The 18,458-nt window shown below is 36.8% G+C and overlaps 1 protein-coding gene across 3 annotated transcripts in view; it reads left to right on the top strand.

Annotated features, from left to right (window-relative positions):
- DARS1 (aspartyl-tRNA synthetase 1) overlaps nt 1–4,858 on the top strand; it is a 64,551-nt gene extending 59,693 nt beyond the window's left edge. For all 3 annotated transcript variants that reach the window (XM_043573323.1, XM_043573322.1, XM_043573324.1), the window contains 3 exons: nt 763–874; nt 1,076–1,147; nt 4,190–4,858. In XM_043573323.1, the coding sequence (XP_043429258.1) occupies nt 763–874; nt 1,076–1,147; nt 4,190–4,281 (276 nt within the window). In that variant the 3' untranslated portion in view covers nt 4,282–4,858. The remainder of the gene's footprint in view (nt 1–762; nt 875–1,075; nt 1,148–4,189) is intronic.
- The last annotated feature ends 13,600 nt before the right edge of the window (nt 4,859–18,458 follow it).

Raw genomic sequence — 18,458 nt, 5'->3', positions numbered from 1 at the left:
AAACAACATTTTGTCCTGGGAGTTCATTTAATTTGTATTGTCTTTTGACCTTTTACTGTTTTTCCCTTACAGTGCTTCCCAAACTTCATTGTGCATCAGAATCACTTGGGGGGCTTTTTAAAACACAGATGACTGGGCCCCATCGCCAGACTTTCTGATTAGTTAGTCTTGAAGGAGCTTAATAATTTGTATTTCTAACAAGTTCTAGGTAATACTGAGGCTCCTGATCCAGGAATCATACTTTGAGAACCATTGGTTTACTGGAAGACAGGGAAAGTAAGTTAAAACATGATAAGAGAATAGGTTAAGCTATGGTAAACTGATGTTCAATTTACTTTTGTTAAAATTTTTAAAAATCTAAATTAAAAAGACTACACCTGTTGATAATTTGAAGTTCCAAAAATGTCTCAAAATTATATCATACTTAAAAACATTTCAGATGATAAAGTGAAATGAGAATCGGCACTACTTCTTACCAGTTAGATATGGTGCTCTGATTTGCTATTGGAACGTGTTAGAGGAGGGGACTATAAAATCTGATAGAGGGAAGGAAGAAGTTATTATTCAGCTCTCACTAGTTTAATCTTGTTTTGGAGAAACAAATTGTGTTCATTGGAGCAGATTGCATCATTAATTGTAGGGGGAAATGGCCTTGCTCTTTGAACAACAGAGATTTTTTTTTTTCTCTCATATGAGTAATGGAAATAGAATGATAGCCACTAGAAGAGTGGTGTTTTCTCGTGTGTTTGCTTTGCCCTGCAGAAGCAGTCCAACTCTTACGATATGTTCATGAGGGGAGAAGAAATACTGTCAGGAGCTCAGAGAATACATGATCCTCAGCTGCTAACAGAGAGAGCCTTACATCATGGAATTGGTAAACAACTTAAATATATTTGGGAGAGTAATGTATATTGTGAAAAAAGCACATTTTAAACCTTTTAAAGACTTCTCAGAAACATAGTTATTTGTTTTAATCTTTACTGAACAATAATTATTGCTTAGTACTTTTTTTTGAGTTACTAAATAAAATGATAAATTATGTTGGGCTTTTGAGTTTGTTTGTTTTTTTTCCTAGATTTGGAGAAAATTAAGGCATACATTGATTCCTTCCGCTTTGGAGCCCCTCCTCATGCTGGTGGAGGCATTGGTAATATTATTTTAATATTATGAGAATATAGTTCCAATCCAGATTTCATTTGGCAAAGTGTTCATTCATTTCTAACTAAATTTCTTCAACATGAGACTTCAAAAAGTAAATTTTATATATTGTTATTGTTTACAAATAGGTCCATAAGTGCTAAGTATGGTACAAATTTGAATTATAACAAATTTTGCGAGTTATGACTAAATGAAAATGTGACTTCCAAGGAACAAAATGAACAGCTAATTTGTGTGTAAAATATTGTAATAAATTTCTAGCCATTTTTTTCTCTGAAGAGTTGAGAAGCAAAATGTCTTTTAAATTGAGTATCCTGTTTTCTGCATCCATGAGTTCATTCACAGTAGCCCAAATTGAAGCTCTCCCTCGAGTTAGCTTGGATTATTGCTAAATATTTTGTTGTAATGTAATGGTTCATTGGCTTTTAGGACCACTTCTAGAGTAAATGTAAGAGACCACTCTGATTTACAAAGGGTAAGGGGCACCTGGCTGGCTCAGTCACAGAAGCATGCAACTCTTGATTTCAGGGTTGTAAATTCAAGCCCAACGTTGGGTGTAGAAATTACTTTTAAAAAATAAAGAAATCTGGGCACTTGGGTGGCTCAGTCAGTTAAATGTCCGACTCTTCGGCTCAGATCATGATCTCACGGTTCTTGAGTTCCAGCCCCACATCAGGCTTTGTGCTGACAGTGCCCGAGCCTGCTCCCTCTCTCTGCCCCTCCTTCCCATGAGAACACATGCTCTCTGTCTCTCTCTCTCTCTCAAAATGAATAAATAAACTTAAAAAAAAATAAATTTATAAAAAATAAACCTTTTAAGAGTAAATGAATAAGTAAAAATTTAGCTCAATTTTTAGGTGTCCCTATCAGAACTTTTCTTAAAATATTTATTTATTTTAAGAGAGAGATAGAATCCCAAGCAGGATCCACACTGTCAGCACAGAGACCGACCCAGGGCTCTAGCTCATGTATTGTGAGATCATGAGCTCAAATCAAGAGTCAGATCTCAACCAACTGAGCCACCGAGGCACCCCCTAGATGTCCCTATCAGAGACTCTTAAAAGAATTCTGAATGTATAGTTTCCTTGAAATTTTTGTTTGATGTTTGTTTGGGTGGGAGGGTTGGTGAATGAATAATATAGTACTGTAAAATTTTTCAAATTAAAAGGGTATAGAAGAGTATGTATTCATCTCCCTGTAAGAAACTACTGATGCTAGTTTTATTTTTACCTTTGCAAAAAGAATCTTTGCATATGCAAAAGTAGACACTTTTAAAAATACATTTTTACACAAATTGTAGCATACAGTATAAATCATCCAGTACCTTGCATTTGTCACTTACTGTATTTTCTCATTTGTTCCTTATCAGTACTTAGACATTTTCAGTATTTTTTTAACACTACATAGAATCAATCTATTGAAAGGGTACATCAAAATTTGATAGACATGTAGGTTGATAACAGCCTTTTGTTATTACAAACAGTGCTCCGCTGGATCCAGAATTTAGTTGTTTTTGTTTGTTTGTTTTAATGTTTATTTATCTTTGAGAGAGAGTGTGTGAGCAGGGTAGGGGCAGGGAAAGAGGGAGACACAGAATTTGAAGCAGGCTCCAGTCTCTGAGCTGTCAGCACAGAGCCCAACATGGGGCTCAGAGTCACAAAACCATGAGATCTTGACCTGAGCTCAAGTCAGATGCTTAACCAACTGAGCCACCCAGGCGCCCCTAGAATTTAAGTTCAAATGGGAAATGCACAACTATTTTCTCTCAGTATGCAGTAATGTGCATTTTGTTTAATTCACATATTTTTGTGACTGGTTGACAATGTAAATTTTAATCAAACTTGTGGACATTTGAATTGTTATCAAATACCACTCATTTTTTGGTAATTAATGATTAAAGGGAAGATGGGATATAGTCAGGTTTTTAGATTGGTATTAGATTAATACAAAGTTCGAATTTACAGCTGCAGATTTTTTGGTAAGGAATAGCAATAAAAATGTTAATTCTCAGGGGCGCCTGGTGGCTCAGTTGGTTAAGTGTCTGACTCTTTGATTTCAGCTCAAGTCATGATCTCATCAGGCTCTGCACTGGCAGCATAGAGCCTCCTTGGGATTCTCTCCTCTTTGCCCTCCTCCCACTCACTCATGTGCTCTCTTCCTCTTTCAAAAATAAGCAAACATTTTAAAAATGTCAATTCTCTTATTTATATTTCTGTTTTAGAAGTTAAATACATTCCTGGGGCACCTGGGTGGCTCAGTTGGAAGAGCCTGCGACTCTAGACCTTGGGGTCATGAGTTTGAGCCCCACATTGGGTGTGGAGATTACTTAAATAAAAACTTAAAAAAAAGAAGTTAAATACATTCCTTTAAAATTAAAAGTTATTGCTGTATAAAAATATTCTTTGCATTTTTTCTATAATGTCTTCTACAACTTTGGTGAAATAAATTACACACACAGAGTTTCATTTGCTAGTTCTTTTCGGTTTCTTAGGTGGTACTTGGTCTTAATTCTGACAGTGATACAGTATTTAAGTCACGTATCAAAATCAGTCTCTTCTGCACTCAGAACATTTACAATAATGTATCCTAGAGTCTTATACTAGGAACCACTACATTACACATCTATTGAATTACAGTAAATTTCTGGTGGTTCCATTAATAAACTTCCCTGAAGAAGTTTATGGCTCTCGTCTTATACTGATGGTCTAGACTACATAATTAAGATTCTGGTCCCATTTGAAAACATACAGGCTTATAAAATAACTTTTTTGTGTTTGCTTAAATCGTAAGTTTTGTATATTTACAAGATTTTTGTAGTTCACAGAATCCATACAACTTAAGGATATCTCATTTAGTCCTTCCCACATACAGCATCATTTCTATTTCTGTATCAGACCCAAAACAGTTCATTTTAAATAAACTCAAAATAATAGAAGTATTTTGTTAATCGACGATACTATGTTGGTAGTTTCAATAAGTAAGACCCTGAAAGGTTTTCAGAAAAGGAATTAATGATTACTTTTTTCCCTAGGATTGGAACGAGTCACTATGCTTTTTTTGGGATTGCACAATGTTCGCCAGACCTCAATGTTCCCCCGTGATCCCAAACGACTCACTCCTTAAAGAAAGCTGTGCTGTTTTTATTCTTTCCAGTAACCTGCTATTGATCAGGCTATTCCTTAAGCTACTACAATGGAGTATATGTTTTATCTAAAGTGCCACAGTTACTTTGGATTAATTCAATATAGGTTACTTTAAAAGAGAAGATTTTTATAACTTTGGACATGCTTCAGTAGGAAATGGTTGAACATTTTAATGAAAAATTCATATGGTTATGTTAAAAAATTCATATTGCATTACTACAATAAATGTTAACAATTTTAAACAGTTCAGATTGTGTAAGGGTTTTTTTTTCTTTTCTATTTTACAGTGGCTATATTAATGTCTTAAATTTTCAATATTTGGGCTTATTTTTTTAAATTCTGACATTGAAATAACAGTTTCAGGGAACTATCTGAGATTTTAATGAATGTATAATTGACATATTATGGAAAATTAAGCAGAAAGTATCAGTTCTTTAAAGTTGTTCCCAGAAATCATGTAAAGCAGGTGAAAATACTGGTTAGAAAATATTCAAAATAATGCTGTCTTAAATTGTTAAATTCTGAATTGAATTTCAATAAAATTTTAAAACTCGTTACATTTGTCTTTGTGTGATTTCATGGCAGTCTGATTTTGTAACTGGTTCTTGGCATTTGTAATTTGGGAAAAGAAAAAGTACACAACTGATTTATGTAAATACCTGAAAACAAATGAATGCTGATATATTCGCAACATGTATTCATATCAAAATACAAGTTCAGATGGATTATAGGAGGATAGCATTCTTAAAGCTGAAAGCTTGGGTTGCTTAATAGCCTATTTCATATAGATTAAAAAGTATTGCCGAATTTTCCATTTTTTTTTTTAAGTTTATTTATTTGTGAGAGAGAGAGCATGAACAGGGGAGGAGCAGAGGAAGAGAGAGAATCTCGCAAGCAGTCTCCACGCCATCAGCACAGAGCCTGACGCACAGCTTGGTGCCCACTTCAAGAGTCAGATGTTTAACTGACTGAGCCACCCAGACACCCCTCTATTTCATTTTTAACTGGTACTAATATTTAGTGAATGTCACTAAATTAATGCACTCTAATTTTTCCTACCAAAAATAAATTTTTGTGTAAGAATTATAATTAGAACACTTTCTCTCTATTAAATATGTTGGTGTTAATTCTACAGTGAACCACATTAATGGGCAGGAACAAAACAAATATTTTCCTACAGGAAGAGAAAAACCAATACAGAAAAAGAGGGAGGTCAGAAAGTTAGGACATTACTCCTGGAACATAAACATCTGCCTGTTACTGTTGAAAGTTCATTTATTTCACCACCTAGATTATAAGCCTCTGTGAAAGTACAGATTCAATTTTTATGTCTTTCCTTCATATTCTACTAGACTATCTTGAGTACAGTTGGCACTCCAAAAGTATTCAAGAAATTTAAGCCACACCAAGAACAAATGTACTACTAACCATCTTTTTGTATATTAATTCCCAGGCCCTAAACTAATAATGGCCTAAAGCTGTTCTCAAATTCATAGAATTATAGCTTCTTTCAAAGTAAACAGTCTGTAAAGTCCTAAAATGATATGATCTTTTTTATTTATTATGAAGTATTCCAAATATGCCAACCAGATTAGATATGATAAAAAGGATACCCCCTGTACTTGCCACCCAGCTTTATCAAATCTTAACATTGTCATATTTGCTTTCAAATACTTTATTTCCTTTTTCAGGGGAAAAGACGTGGAGACAGTTAAGGTGTCCTGTGTACCCACTCTGATCCTATCCTGCTAGAACTATTACATGAATTCAGTGTTTTTTTAATTTTCATGGTTTCATATTTTAGCTAAATAGTTCTCATTAACATTGTCTAGTATCGTTTTGCAGATTTATTTGGTATGTATATTCTGAGATTTTGATTGGAATTACCTTAAGTCTGTAGAATAATTTGGAAAGACTTGGAATTTTCTTCTCTTTAGTCTATCCTTTAATTTTTGGGTATTTTTTTCTTTAACTGTAAAATATGTTGGTACTCTTTACCATCTTTTGAAATTTTTTTTTTTTAATTTTAGTTTATGCTAGAGTATCTTACTATTTTTTTCTATTGGGAATAGGATCTTCTTCCTATTACATTTTTTTAATAGTTACTGGGGCACTTGGGTGGCTCAGTCAGTTAAGCGTCTGACTTTGTCTCAGGTCATAATCTCACCGTTCATGCATTTGAGACCCCTCATCGGGCTCTGTGCTTTCAGCTCATAACCTGGAGAGACTGCTTCAGATTCTGTGTCTCCCTCTCTCTTTGCCCCTCCCCTGCTAGCACTCTCACTCTCAAAAATAAACATTAAAAAAAATTTTTTGTTTGTTATGAAGGCATAAGAACACCAGTTTTTTATGTTACTTTTTTTTTTTTTGCAGCAACATACCTGAACTCTTAGTTCTATAGTTTGTATTGACTTAATTTTCAAAGTAGATAGATAGGAAGGAGGGTAATACAGTAGTAAATGGTACAGAGTCTGTGGCTCTACCGCCTGGATTCAAATCCTGGTTTTGTTGTTCATTAGCTGTATAAATTTGGGTAACTTGCTTATCCTCAACTTTCCTCATTTGCATAATCTTATCTCATGGACTATTGTGGGGATTAAAAAGTGAAAAACCCTTAGAACAGTGCCTAGCAGGTAGAATAGTGTCTGGCAGATAAGGAGTTTCATCTCTTCCTGCCTAATTCTTACATCATATTTCCTTATTGCATTAGTTGAGCCCTTAAGTAGAATGTTGAATGAAAGCAGTGATGGGACCATGCTTTTTTTTTTTTTTTTTTTTTTTTTTGGTTTCTATTTAACTTAAATACTTCTGAAGTCTCAGGATTAAGTGTGATGTTTTCTATAGGTTTTTGAATAGATGCCATTTGTCAGGTTAATGAGATTCCATTTGTTAAGAGTTTCTGTTATGAATGACTTTTAGGTCTTCTTCAGTTTCACCTTGCAATGTTTTGTACTGTTTGGTGTTCCGTGTACTAATTCTTCACATCTCTTCGTAAATCTAACCGTGTGCTTCTGGAAAGAATGTATATTCTGTCCCTGTTGAGTGTACTGATAGAAATAGTGTTGATAGTGTTGTTCAGAACTAATCCATTTTGGGATGCCTGGGTGGCTCAGTCAGTTAGATGTCTGACTTTGGCCCAGGTCATGATCTCAGTTTGTGGTTTCAAGCCCTGTGTTGGGCTTTGTGCTAACAGCTCAGAACCTGGAGCCTACTTCGAATTTTGTGTCTCCCTCTCTTTGCCCCTCTCCACTCGTGCTGTGTCCTCTCACTCTCTGAAAAATAAATAATACATTTTTTAAAAATTACAAAAAAAAAAAAGGAACTCTATCTTTTACTGTGTTTTTTGTCTAGGTCCATCAATCACTGAAATTTGACAAATGAGGGGCTCCTGGGTGGCTCAGTCAGTTGAGTGTCTGACTTCAGCTCAGGTCATGATCTCACAACTCATGAGTTGAGCCCTTTGTCAGACTCAGCTGTCAGCACAGAGCCTGTTTCGGATCCTCTGTCTCCCTCTCTCTCTCTGCCCCTCCCCTGCTCGTGCTCTCTCATGCCCTATGTCTCTCTCTCAAAAATAAATAAGCAATGGGTGCCTGGGTGGCTCAGTCGGTTGAGCGTCCGACTTCACTCAGGTCACGATCTCACGGTCCGTGAGTTCGAGCCCCGCGTCAGGCTCTGGGCTGATGGCTCAGAGCCTGGAGCCTGCTTCAGATTCTGTGTCTCCCTCTCTCTCTGGCCCTCCCCCCATTCATGCTGTGTCTCTCTCTGTCTCAAAAATAAATAAATGTTAAAAAAATTAATAAAATAAATAAATAAGCATTAAAAAATATTGTAAAAAAAAAGAAATTTGACAGACGACTTTGGAATTTTTCTCCTTTTCTGTAAAATTTTGATTCGGGTATTTTGACACATTCTTTATGTTATTAGCCATATATACTGTTAACGATTTTTACATCTTTCTGATGAATTGGACTTTTAATCTGATGAAATGCCTTTTTACAACTCTAGTAATGCTCTCACTTAAAATCTGTTTTATCTAACTTAATATAGCCATTTCCATCTTATGCTTATTGTTAGCACATATCTTTTTCCATCATTTACTTTCAGCCCACTTATGTTTGTGTTTAGTGGATTTCTTATAGACAGCATATAGTTGGATCTTGCTTATACATTCTGACAATCTCTACATTTTAATTGGAAAATTTTTCCCAAAAGATTTAATGTAGTTATTTATATGGTTAGATTTGTATCTACCATTTAATATTTCCTACTTTGTCTCCTGTTTTTTGTTTTTCCTTTCTTGACTTTTTTTAATGACTTTAAATATTTTTTAGCATTTCATTTTCCTATTGATATTTTAATTGAACTTCTTTGTATTGTTTTTTAGTGATTGCTCTAGAGACTATAGTATATATTCTTAACGTTTATAGTCTATAGTTATTAATTTCATGTTTAAGGATTTTATGTTTCTGTTTATAGCCATTGTTTTTTTATATTTTTCTTTTCCAGTTTGTATATCTATGCCATATCAGCCTCTCATTTTTGGAAAGTTTGTTTGAGATAGAAAGTTTTATGTTTAATAGGATAAGGCTCATAGAATTCTCTTATAGTTTTAAAATGTTAATCTTGTTGTACTTTTTTTTTTTTAGACATTTATCTGTTTTTTTAATCTACATCTAATGTCTTTAGCTTTGGTCCTATGGATCCTGTCTGTGCTTTTGGTTTTTTGTTCATTAATTTCTGCTTTTATATCATTTTCCTTCCTTCTACTTTCTTTAAGGTTTTTTTCCCCCTAGTTTGCTAAGTTTCAGTTTTTATAGAACATAGTTAATATACTGACCTTTATTTTTATCAAGTTTTGTGCCTTTTTTTTATATCTGTACATTTCATCAGGGTTTACTTTTCTTCTTACTAAAGTACCTCTTTTCTTATGTCTTTAAGTTAGAGCCTGTTGATTATAAACTCAAAGTATCTTGTCCTCTTGAATGATAATTTGGCTCAGTATAAAATTCTAGGTTGGCAGTTATTTTTCCCTTAGCACTTTGAAATATTACACCATTAAATTCTCTTATTGTCTATGAACAGTTTACTATCAGTACGGTTGTTTTCCTTTGCAGATAACCTGGCTTCTTCCTTGGCAGCTTTTAAGTTGTGTCTTTATCTTTGAACTGCTACCAATTTTGATCTATTCAATAGTTATCTTGCTCAGGAATGAATGTGCTTTTTGTCTAAGACCCACATCTATTTTCAGTTATGAAATATTCTCAGCAAGTGTCTCTTCAAATACTGCTTTACTATTGTCTCCCTTTTTTCTTTTCTTAAAACTCCAGTTGGCTAAATTTGGGCCACTAACTACTCTGTTGGGTCTCTATTCTCATGTTTTTCATCTTTGTTCTGTGTTCTGGATGAGTTCTTCTCCATGAACTCCATGAGTGCTGTCTTCTAATTGATTTAATTACTCTTCAAATATGCCTACTCTAAAATTAACCCCATTTATTGCATTTTTTTTATTTCAATGACTATATTTTTCATTTCTAAAATGTTTAATTAGTTCTTACCTCATTTATGCCTATTTTTGTTCATATATTTGGTGGGAATTAGGCCATCATTTATGCTTTCAATAAATTCTTTATCATACTGTCCTACAAAACGTTTTTGCCTGGTTTTCTGTTGGTTTTGTTCTTGGCATGTGTTCACATAGAGTTATCACATGTAAACCCTGTGGACCCTCTCCAGGAACATGATTATAATATGAAGGAAGAAAATAACATATGAACAATGAGTACATGCTATCTCTTAGCACAGTAGTTTTCACACTGAGTTGTTGCCCAGTTGGCTTTTGCAGGGGCTGTGAGGGTAGCAGGCTCCACAGGAAGTTCTCTGGCAGTTGCATGGAGCAACAAAGGATTCCACTGGGGTAGAGTCAAATTTGTTCTGAAGCTTTTGCCATGGACCATTTCTTGCATTGCATAAGTAACTATTTCAGATTTATTTTTTCTCTTTAACTTATTTATAGTTAAGAGCACTTTATGAAATAAAACTTTGTTAACTAAAGCTGAAACATGTTTAAGACTTAAAAATTTTTTTTTCCTTGAAGTACATTACTATACATATAGTATGTATAGTATAGATGGGTCATATAAAAATATATTTTTCAGCAAACAGCTCCTACAAGCTCTGGAAGGTGGTTTTTTAAAGGGGTGGAGTTCTTTTATTTTTTCCAGATTTATTGAGATCTAACTGACATATCTACAAGTATTGAGACCATTAAAATATTCTTTCCCATGGGCCAGCCTGGTTTTTTTAAGGCCGCAGTTACAAACACCTTAGTGATAGTGGCTTTGGCACTAATTGTAGAGAAAATACAACATTCTCCTAATTTCTGTTCTAATTCACCCTGCTGGCATTTGAGGATTTCTCTAGAATTTGAGTTGTATTTGTTATCTGGTGGCTTCAGTTTCTCAAAAGTCCGATGGACCCTGTTTAAAACAAACATTTTTGTTTTGCCACTTCGTCCAAGGTCAACACCCTGCACAAAGGACTATGGTTAACTCCACCAGCCGGAGTAGCCCTTTGTTCCGCAGTGTGATACATTACCTCTACCTCATCAGTACAGCAGAACCCACACCACCTGCCCCTTGATGTCTGACCCTTTAGATGAGCTGCATCTGTCATTCCTTCCCTTTGCTCAGCCGCAGTGTGTTTTCTTTTTATTCATGGCACCCTGGCAAAGTTCCTTCAACTCTTCCTTTCCAACACCTGCGTCTGTCTCCCAAGATCCTACACACTTTCAAGAATGGCTCTTCTGCTCCCAAAGCTGCTCAGGATCTTCCAAATAATTGATCTATCCAATTGAATATACCCCAGGCTATTCAACCCATAGAAAACTACCACCTTACTATTAAGACCACAGGGTTTCCACCTTAATTTTTGTCTAAAATTTTTGTTACTCTTGGTGTGCCTGGGTGGCTCAGTCAGTTAAGCATCCAACTTCAACTCAGGTCATGATCTCATGGTTTGTGAGTTCGAACCCCACATCAGGCTCTGTGCTGACAGTGTGGAGCCTACTTGGGATTCTCTCTCTCTCCCATCTCTATCTGCCCCTCCCCCACTTGTGTTTTCTCTCTCTCTCTCTCTCTCAAAAATAAACTTAAAAATATAAGTTAAAATTTCTTGTTACTCTTCATTCCTATTGTTTCTTCAGCTGGATTTTTCTTAATTTTTTTAATGTTTAGCGAGAGAGACAGTGCGAGCAGGAGAGGGATACACAGAATCTGAAGCAGGCTCCAGACTCTGAGCTGTCGGCACAGGGCCAAACAAGGGGTTTGAATGCACGAATATGACCTGAGCCGAGGCCAAACACTTAACCGACTGAGCCATCCAGACCCCCTCAACTGGATTTTTTTTTTTTTAAGTTTTTTAATTTATTTAACAGAGAGAGAGAGGGAGAGCGAAGATCCCAAGCAGGCTCTGCTCTGTCAACACAGAGCCCGATGCAGGGCTACATCTCACAAACCTCAAGATCATGACCTGACCTGAAATCTAGAGTCAGACTCAACCAACTGAGCCCACCCTGGTGCCTCTTCAACTGAATTGTTTAAACAATTTGGTGTAGTGAGGTGCCTGGATGGCCCAGTTTATTAAGCATCCAACTCTTGGTTTCAGCTCAGGTCATGATCTCACAGTTCATGGTGTAAAATACCACATCAGGCTCTGCAAAGACAGTGCATAGCCTGCTTGGGATTCTTGCTGTCTCTCTCTGTGCCCCTCCCCCACTCCTATGCTATCTCTTTCAAAAATAAATAAACGTTTTTAAAAAAACCAATTTGGTGTAGTAATGAGGAGTCAGACCTGATATAGGAGTGTAATCAAGTCTCAGCTCTCTCCTCATGTGTAGATTTAATGCCTACCTTGCAGGATTGTGAGGACTAAAAGAGAGATCCAGGTAAAAGCTCATTTATAGTTCTAGGCATATAAAATATATTCTCTGAACAGATATTCTAAGGGCAGGGACCACATCTTAAAGTTTTTGTAGCCTCATATTCATAGCAAAATGTTGAGTACATGGTTTGTGTCTGATACTACTTATAAATTGATCGGTTAATTTTGGTAGTTCAGGGATGAAACTATTAATAATAAGCCCAGAATAAGATGTTTTTACACAGGAGTTTATTTTTAAATTCACTAAATCTAACCATGTGCGTATATATTTAATTGAAAGACCAAAGTGTGACCCAGGGGCTTTTAAAAACAAGCCATCTGGCTAAGAGTGGTGGCCACCAGTTTGCAAAGTCTTACCACTTTTTTGTACACTCTTTCTTCAAATCCTTGCTTGTTCCTACTTTGCTTAATTAAAACAAGCCACCAGACTCTTAAATGATGCTCAGAGAGATGGACTGGTGGCTGCTGCTGTTTTTAATAGATCAAGACATCATTACGTCCCTAGAGCAAGTAAACGCTCTACTTACAACATGAGTAATCATAGGGATTACTCCCACGATTTTCCAAATAACTTTTTAAAACCTTATCTCTTCAGGACACCTGGGTGGCTCAGTCTGACTTTTGATTTCAGCTCAGGTCATGATCCCAGGGTCATGGTAACAAGCCCTGCACAGGTCTCCATGCTGAGCATGGAGCCTGCTTAAGATTCTCTCTCTCTCCCTCTCTTTCACCCTTTGCACGCTCTCTCTCTTTCTCCAAAAAATAAAAAATAAATAAATATTAGCTCTTTAAAAATAAATAAATAAACAAATAAAACCTTATCTCTTCAAGGTTTTCAACTTCTCTGACAATCAAATTGAAACATCAATGAGATGGCACAAAAACAGACACATAGACCAATGGAATAGAATAGAAACCCCAGAACTAGACCCACAAACGTATGGCCAACTCATCTTTGACAAAGCAGGAAAGAACATCCAATGGAAAAAAGACAGCCTCTTTAACAAATGGTGCTGGGAGAACTGGACAGCAACATGCAGAAGGTTGAAACTAGACCACTTTCTCACACCATTCACAAAAATAAACTCAAAATGGATAAAGGACCTAAATGTGAGACAGGAAACCATCAAAACCTTAGAGGAGAAAGCAGGAAAAGACCTCTCTGACCTCAGCCGTAGCAATCTCTTACTCGACACATCCCCAAAGGCAAGGGAATTAAAAGCAAAAGTGAATTACTGGGACCTTATGAAGATAAAAAGCTTCTGCACAGCAAAGGAAACAACCAACAAAACTAAAAGGCAACCAACGGAATGGGAAAAGATATTCGCAAATGACATATCGGACAAAGGGCTATCTATAAAATATATAAAATCTATATAGAGCTCACCAAACTCCACACCCAAAAAACAAATAACCCAGTGAAGAAATGGGCAGAAAACATGAATAGACACTTCTCTAAAGAAGACATCCGGATGGCCAACAGGCACATGAAAAGATGTTCAGCGTCGCTCCTTATCAGGGAAATACAAATCAAAACCACACTCAGGTATCGCCTCACGCCAGTCAGAGTGGCCAAAATGAACAAATCAGGAGACTATAGATGCTGGAGAGGATGTGGAGAAACGGGAACCCTCTTGCACTGTTGGTGGGAATGCAAATTGGTGCAGCCGCTCTGGAAAGCAGTGTGGAGGTTCCTCAGAAAATGAAAAATAGACCTACCCTATGACCCAGCAATAGCACTGCTAGGAATTTATCCAAGGGATACAGGAGTACTGATGCATAGGGCCACTTGTACCCCAATGTTCATAGCAGCACTCTCAACAATAGCCAAATTATGGAAAGAGCCTAAATGTCCATCAACTGATGAATGGATAAAGAAATTGTGGTTTATATACACAATGGAATATTACGTGGCAATGAGAAAAAATGAAATATGGCCTTTTGTAGCAACGTGGATGGAACTGGAGAGTGTGATGCTAAGTGAAATAAGCCATACAGAGAAAGACAGATACCATATGGTTTCACTCTTATGTGGATCCTGAGAGACTTGACAGGAACCCATGGGGGAGGGGAAGGAAAAAAAAAAAAAGAGGTTAGAATGGGAGAGAGCCAAAGCATAAGAGACTGTTGAAAACTGAGAACAAACTGAGGGTTGATGGGGGGTGGGAGGGAGGAGAGGGTGGGTGATGGGTATTGAGGAGGGCACCTTTTGGGATGAGCACTGGGTGTTGTATGGAAACCATTTTGTCAATAAATTTCATTAAAAACAAAAAAAAAAACAAAAAAAAAAATAAATAAAATAAATAAATAAAAACTTAAGAAAAAAAAAAAAAAGAAACATCAATGAGATACCAAACTGGTGATGATAAGACATGCTTATTGTTTGCAACAGGATGGAGAATTGGAAACTTTGAGGCACTGTTGGTGGAGTGTAAACTGGCAATCAGCCAGCCTATCTGGAAAGCAGATTAGCAGCAAAATGTTATTGTGAGGGGCACCTGGGTGGCTCAGTCCCGTGAGTGTCTGACTCTTGATCTCAGTTCAGGTCTTGATCTCAGGGTCATGAGTTCAGGCCCTGTGTTGGGCTCCACATCCTGGGCGTAAAGCCTACTTAAAAAAAAAATTTTTTTTTCATCCTAACCCTAAACAAAATGTGAATATGCATAGGTCTTTGACCTGTCATTCTTAGAATTTTTCCTAACAATACAGATGCACACCAAAAAAAAAAAAAAAAAAAAAAAAAAAAAGACATCATAAGGATATTTATTACAGCATGAAAAAAATGCAAACATCCCAAATTTCCATTAAATAATGTTTTTATCCATGTTATAGAATGTTAATCAGTCATTGGAAAACACAATAAGGCAGTCCTTGCTTTGAACAGTTGTATAGGACCCTAAAAATCATACAAACTAAATTGCAAAGCAATGTAAAAAGGGAGGGAAATAGGATTGTTTTAAGACCTTTAAAATTGGTCAAACATTTAAAAATGAGAAAACTAACATTTATTTAGTACCTTATAATTTAAAAATATTAAAACATTGAGAATTCAGGTGTTTCATTCTTTTGTAAAAAATATTTAGCAAGAGTAATTTGAACAGTGCTGGTCTTCTTCTAGTCATATAACTTACCGCATGGAGTGACCAACTCTCCTATGCTTTGATGAATTACCACACTCCTTCCTACATTCAGATAAGCCTCCAGCACTTTATCCTTTGTACTTTCAGTGTCATGAAATATCTGCAAGAATTGCTGTAATGTGAAACGTTTTGCTGTGGTCACTTCCTCTGAGACATCTTCATCCTTTCCATCACAATCCTTGTTTATCTCAGTAAGTTCATCTTTGCTAAGTTCCTCTAGCTGCATATCTGGAGTTTCTCAAATAGGGCAATGTCACCATGGCCAGCTATTTTTTTGAAGTCTATTTATTTATTTTTGAGAGAGACAGAGACAGTGCCAGTTGCGGAGGGGCAGAGAGAGAGGGAGAGAGAGAGAATCCCAAGTAGGCTCCACACCATCAGTGCAGAGTCCAACACGGGAATTGAACTCACAAACCATGAGATCATGACCTGAGCCAAAACCAAGAGTCTGACACAACCGACTGAGCCACCCAGGTGCCCCCGGCCAGCTATTTTTCCTATAAATCCATGTACATTCGATTCAGATTTCACTTATGGAGTTCTCTTTTTCTTTGCATTACTTTCATCTTTGTTGGCCAGTTCCCTCTTTCAATCATCTGCCTTTGTAAAATGTCACATTACTTCATTAGAGGAAGACAAGGAGGAAACACAACTACACACTTTGCTCTCTATAAGTGATATGATTGGTCACTGAACATGATGAACATCTGTTATTTGCGGAGTGATTTGTGGACTGGAGAGCTAGCAGTGTTTATGCAGTTACTCAGTTAATACACCATAATAACTGGAATTTGAACCAAGTTGTTAGAAGTCTGGTGTAATTTAACGGAACAGTGGTACCTGAAAGATGTCTGTATCAGAGCCATACCAAGCTAGGAGTACATATATATATTCATTGTTATTTCAGTCTCTTTATGTAAGCTGGGCATTCTCTACTTTCCCCTTATCCCACTCACTGCCCTTCTCCGCTCATGCTGTGTACCCTGGGAGTCCAGCTTCTATGGACTGTGTCAACCAGGTACCCGTCTCAAAGGCTTCTAATTGGATTTGGTCTTTGGAAGGCACCAATAGGAGATTAGAAGGAAGGAGAAGAGAAAGGCCAGGATATTTATTTTCCTTCTCTGCTGAGCCACATTTTGGCCATGGCTGCTCTCCTCCCCGAAGGACACAGCTTGCACTGAGCAGAAGGTTACAGCACCCTGTGTATAGCCACAGCTTCTTCTCAGGTTCCAGTTAGTGCTGTCTCCCTTTACCCCTTCAGACACAGAGGCAGCAATAGCTTTCTATAGTTGCTGGTTCCAGGGTGCATCACCATCCCTTTCTGTTTTCTTTAAACTTCCCAAACCTTTGTTTTTGACCACTTCGCAAAGCTGTCTTTGAGCATATCACTCCTGAGTGTGCCATATGTTTCCCACCAGGACCTTAACCTAGATACCATTTCACACTGTGTATGGAAAATTATATGTACATATCCAAATATGTGCATGCACTGACGGAGGTCTGAAAAGATATAAACGGTAACATCATTTTTAACCCTTTGTCTTTTTCCTATCTGCTTTTTAAGTAGGGGGGAAGACACCTGGGTGGCTCAGTTGATTGAGTGTCCAACTTCAGCTCAGGTCATGATCTAGAGGTTCATGAGTTTGAACCCCACATCAGGCTGACTACTGTCAACACAAAGCCCACTTCAGATCCTCTGTCCCCCTTTCTCTGCCCCTTCCCTGCTTGTACTCTGGCAAAAATAAATAAGCATTAAAAAAAATAATAAGTAGGGGACGCCTGGGTAGCTCAGTCTGACTCTTGGTTTCAGCTCAGGTCATGATTTCACGGTTCCTCAGTTTGAGCCCCACATCAGGCTCCGTGCTGACAGTGCAGAGCCTGCTTGGGATTCTCTCTCTCTCTCTCTCTCTCTCTCTCTCTCTCTCTCTTTGCCCCTCCCCTGCTCTCTCTCTCTCTCTCTCTCTCTCTCTCTCTCTGTCTCAAATAAATAAATAAACTTTAAAGAATCTCTCTATATACATACATATATATGTATACAGATATATAGATATAGGTATAAATATAGATATAGATACACACACATATATAATTTCAGCTTCAAAATAGTTATCCATTTTTCTAATTTAGTCACATCTTTATAGAAATAATTTTCAAATTAACATCTGGCATACCTTGGAGATACTGTGCATCCGTTCCAGACCACCACAATAAAGTGAATATCTCAATAAAGCAAGTCAAATGAATTATTTTGGTTTTTCAGTGCATATAAAAGTTATGTTTACACTATACTGTAGTCTGTTAAGTGTGTAATAGCATTATGTCTAAAATACCAATGTACATCCCTTCATTTAAAAGCACTTTGTTGGCCTGATGAGTGCAGTGAATGTGGAAGGCCATTTATCTGAGAAAAATAGCCTCAATGTACACATAAAGTTTCACTCAGATGAACAGCTTAGTGTCATGAATGTGGGAAATCTTTTAAGTGGAAGGCAACATTCATTCAACACCAGAGAATTCACACAGGAAAAGAGTCTTATGAGTGCAGTGAATGTGGGAAATCTTTTATCAGTCACACTGACCTTAGTTATCATCACAGAGTTCAGGCTGGACAAAGGCCTTAGGAGTGCTGTGAATGTGGGAAATCTTTCAGCAAAAGCTCCAGGCTCATTCAACAACAGAAAGTATACAGTAGATCAAGTCCTTGTGAGTGATATTATGAAATAAATGTTTATGTTCACTAAAATTCGTATATTGAATTCCTATCCTCTAATGCAATAGGATTAGGTGAGGTCTTTGGGAGGTAATTTGAATTACAATGGGTCATGAGTGTGGAGCCCTCAGGAATGGGATTATTGTCCTCAGAAGAGTTCTGAGAAAGCTTGCCTCCTCTATAGATCATGTGAGGACCCCTTTAATCCTAGGTGTTGTATTTACTCTAAGGGGTGGCTCATAAGAAGGACTGGACTCTGCCAGCACAAAGTGGTGAACAGATTTCAATGCATCTCAAACTTACTGTGTCTCAAAAAAAATAATTGCAAGTAAATAATATATATGTACATAAATACATATGTACATATAT

Source organism: Prionailurus bengalensis, chromosome C1 (genome assembly GCF_016509475.1).
Source record: "Prionailurus bengalensis isolate Pbe53 chromosome C1, Fcat_Pben_1.1_paternal_pri, whole genome shotgun sequence".
NCBI classification, from domain to species: domain Eukaryota; kingdom Metazoa; phylum Chordata; class Mammalia; order Carnivora; family Felidae; genus Prionailurus; species Prionailurus bengalensis.
Note: the sequence above shows the minus strand (reverse complement) of the source record. Positions and strands in the feature narration are given on the sequence as shown.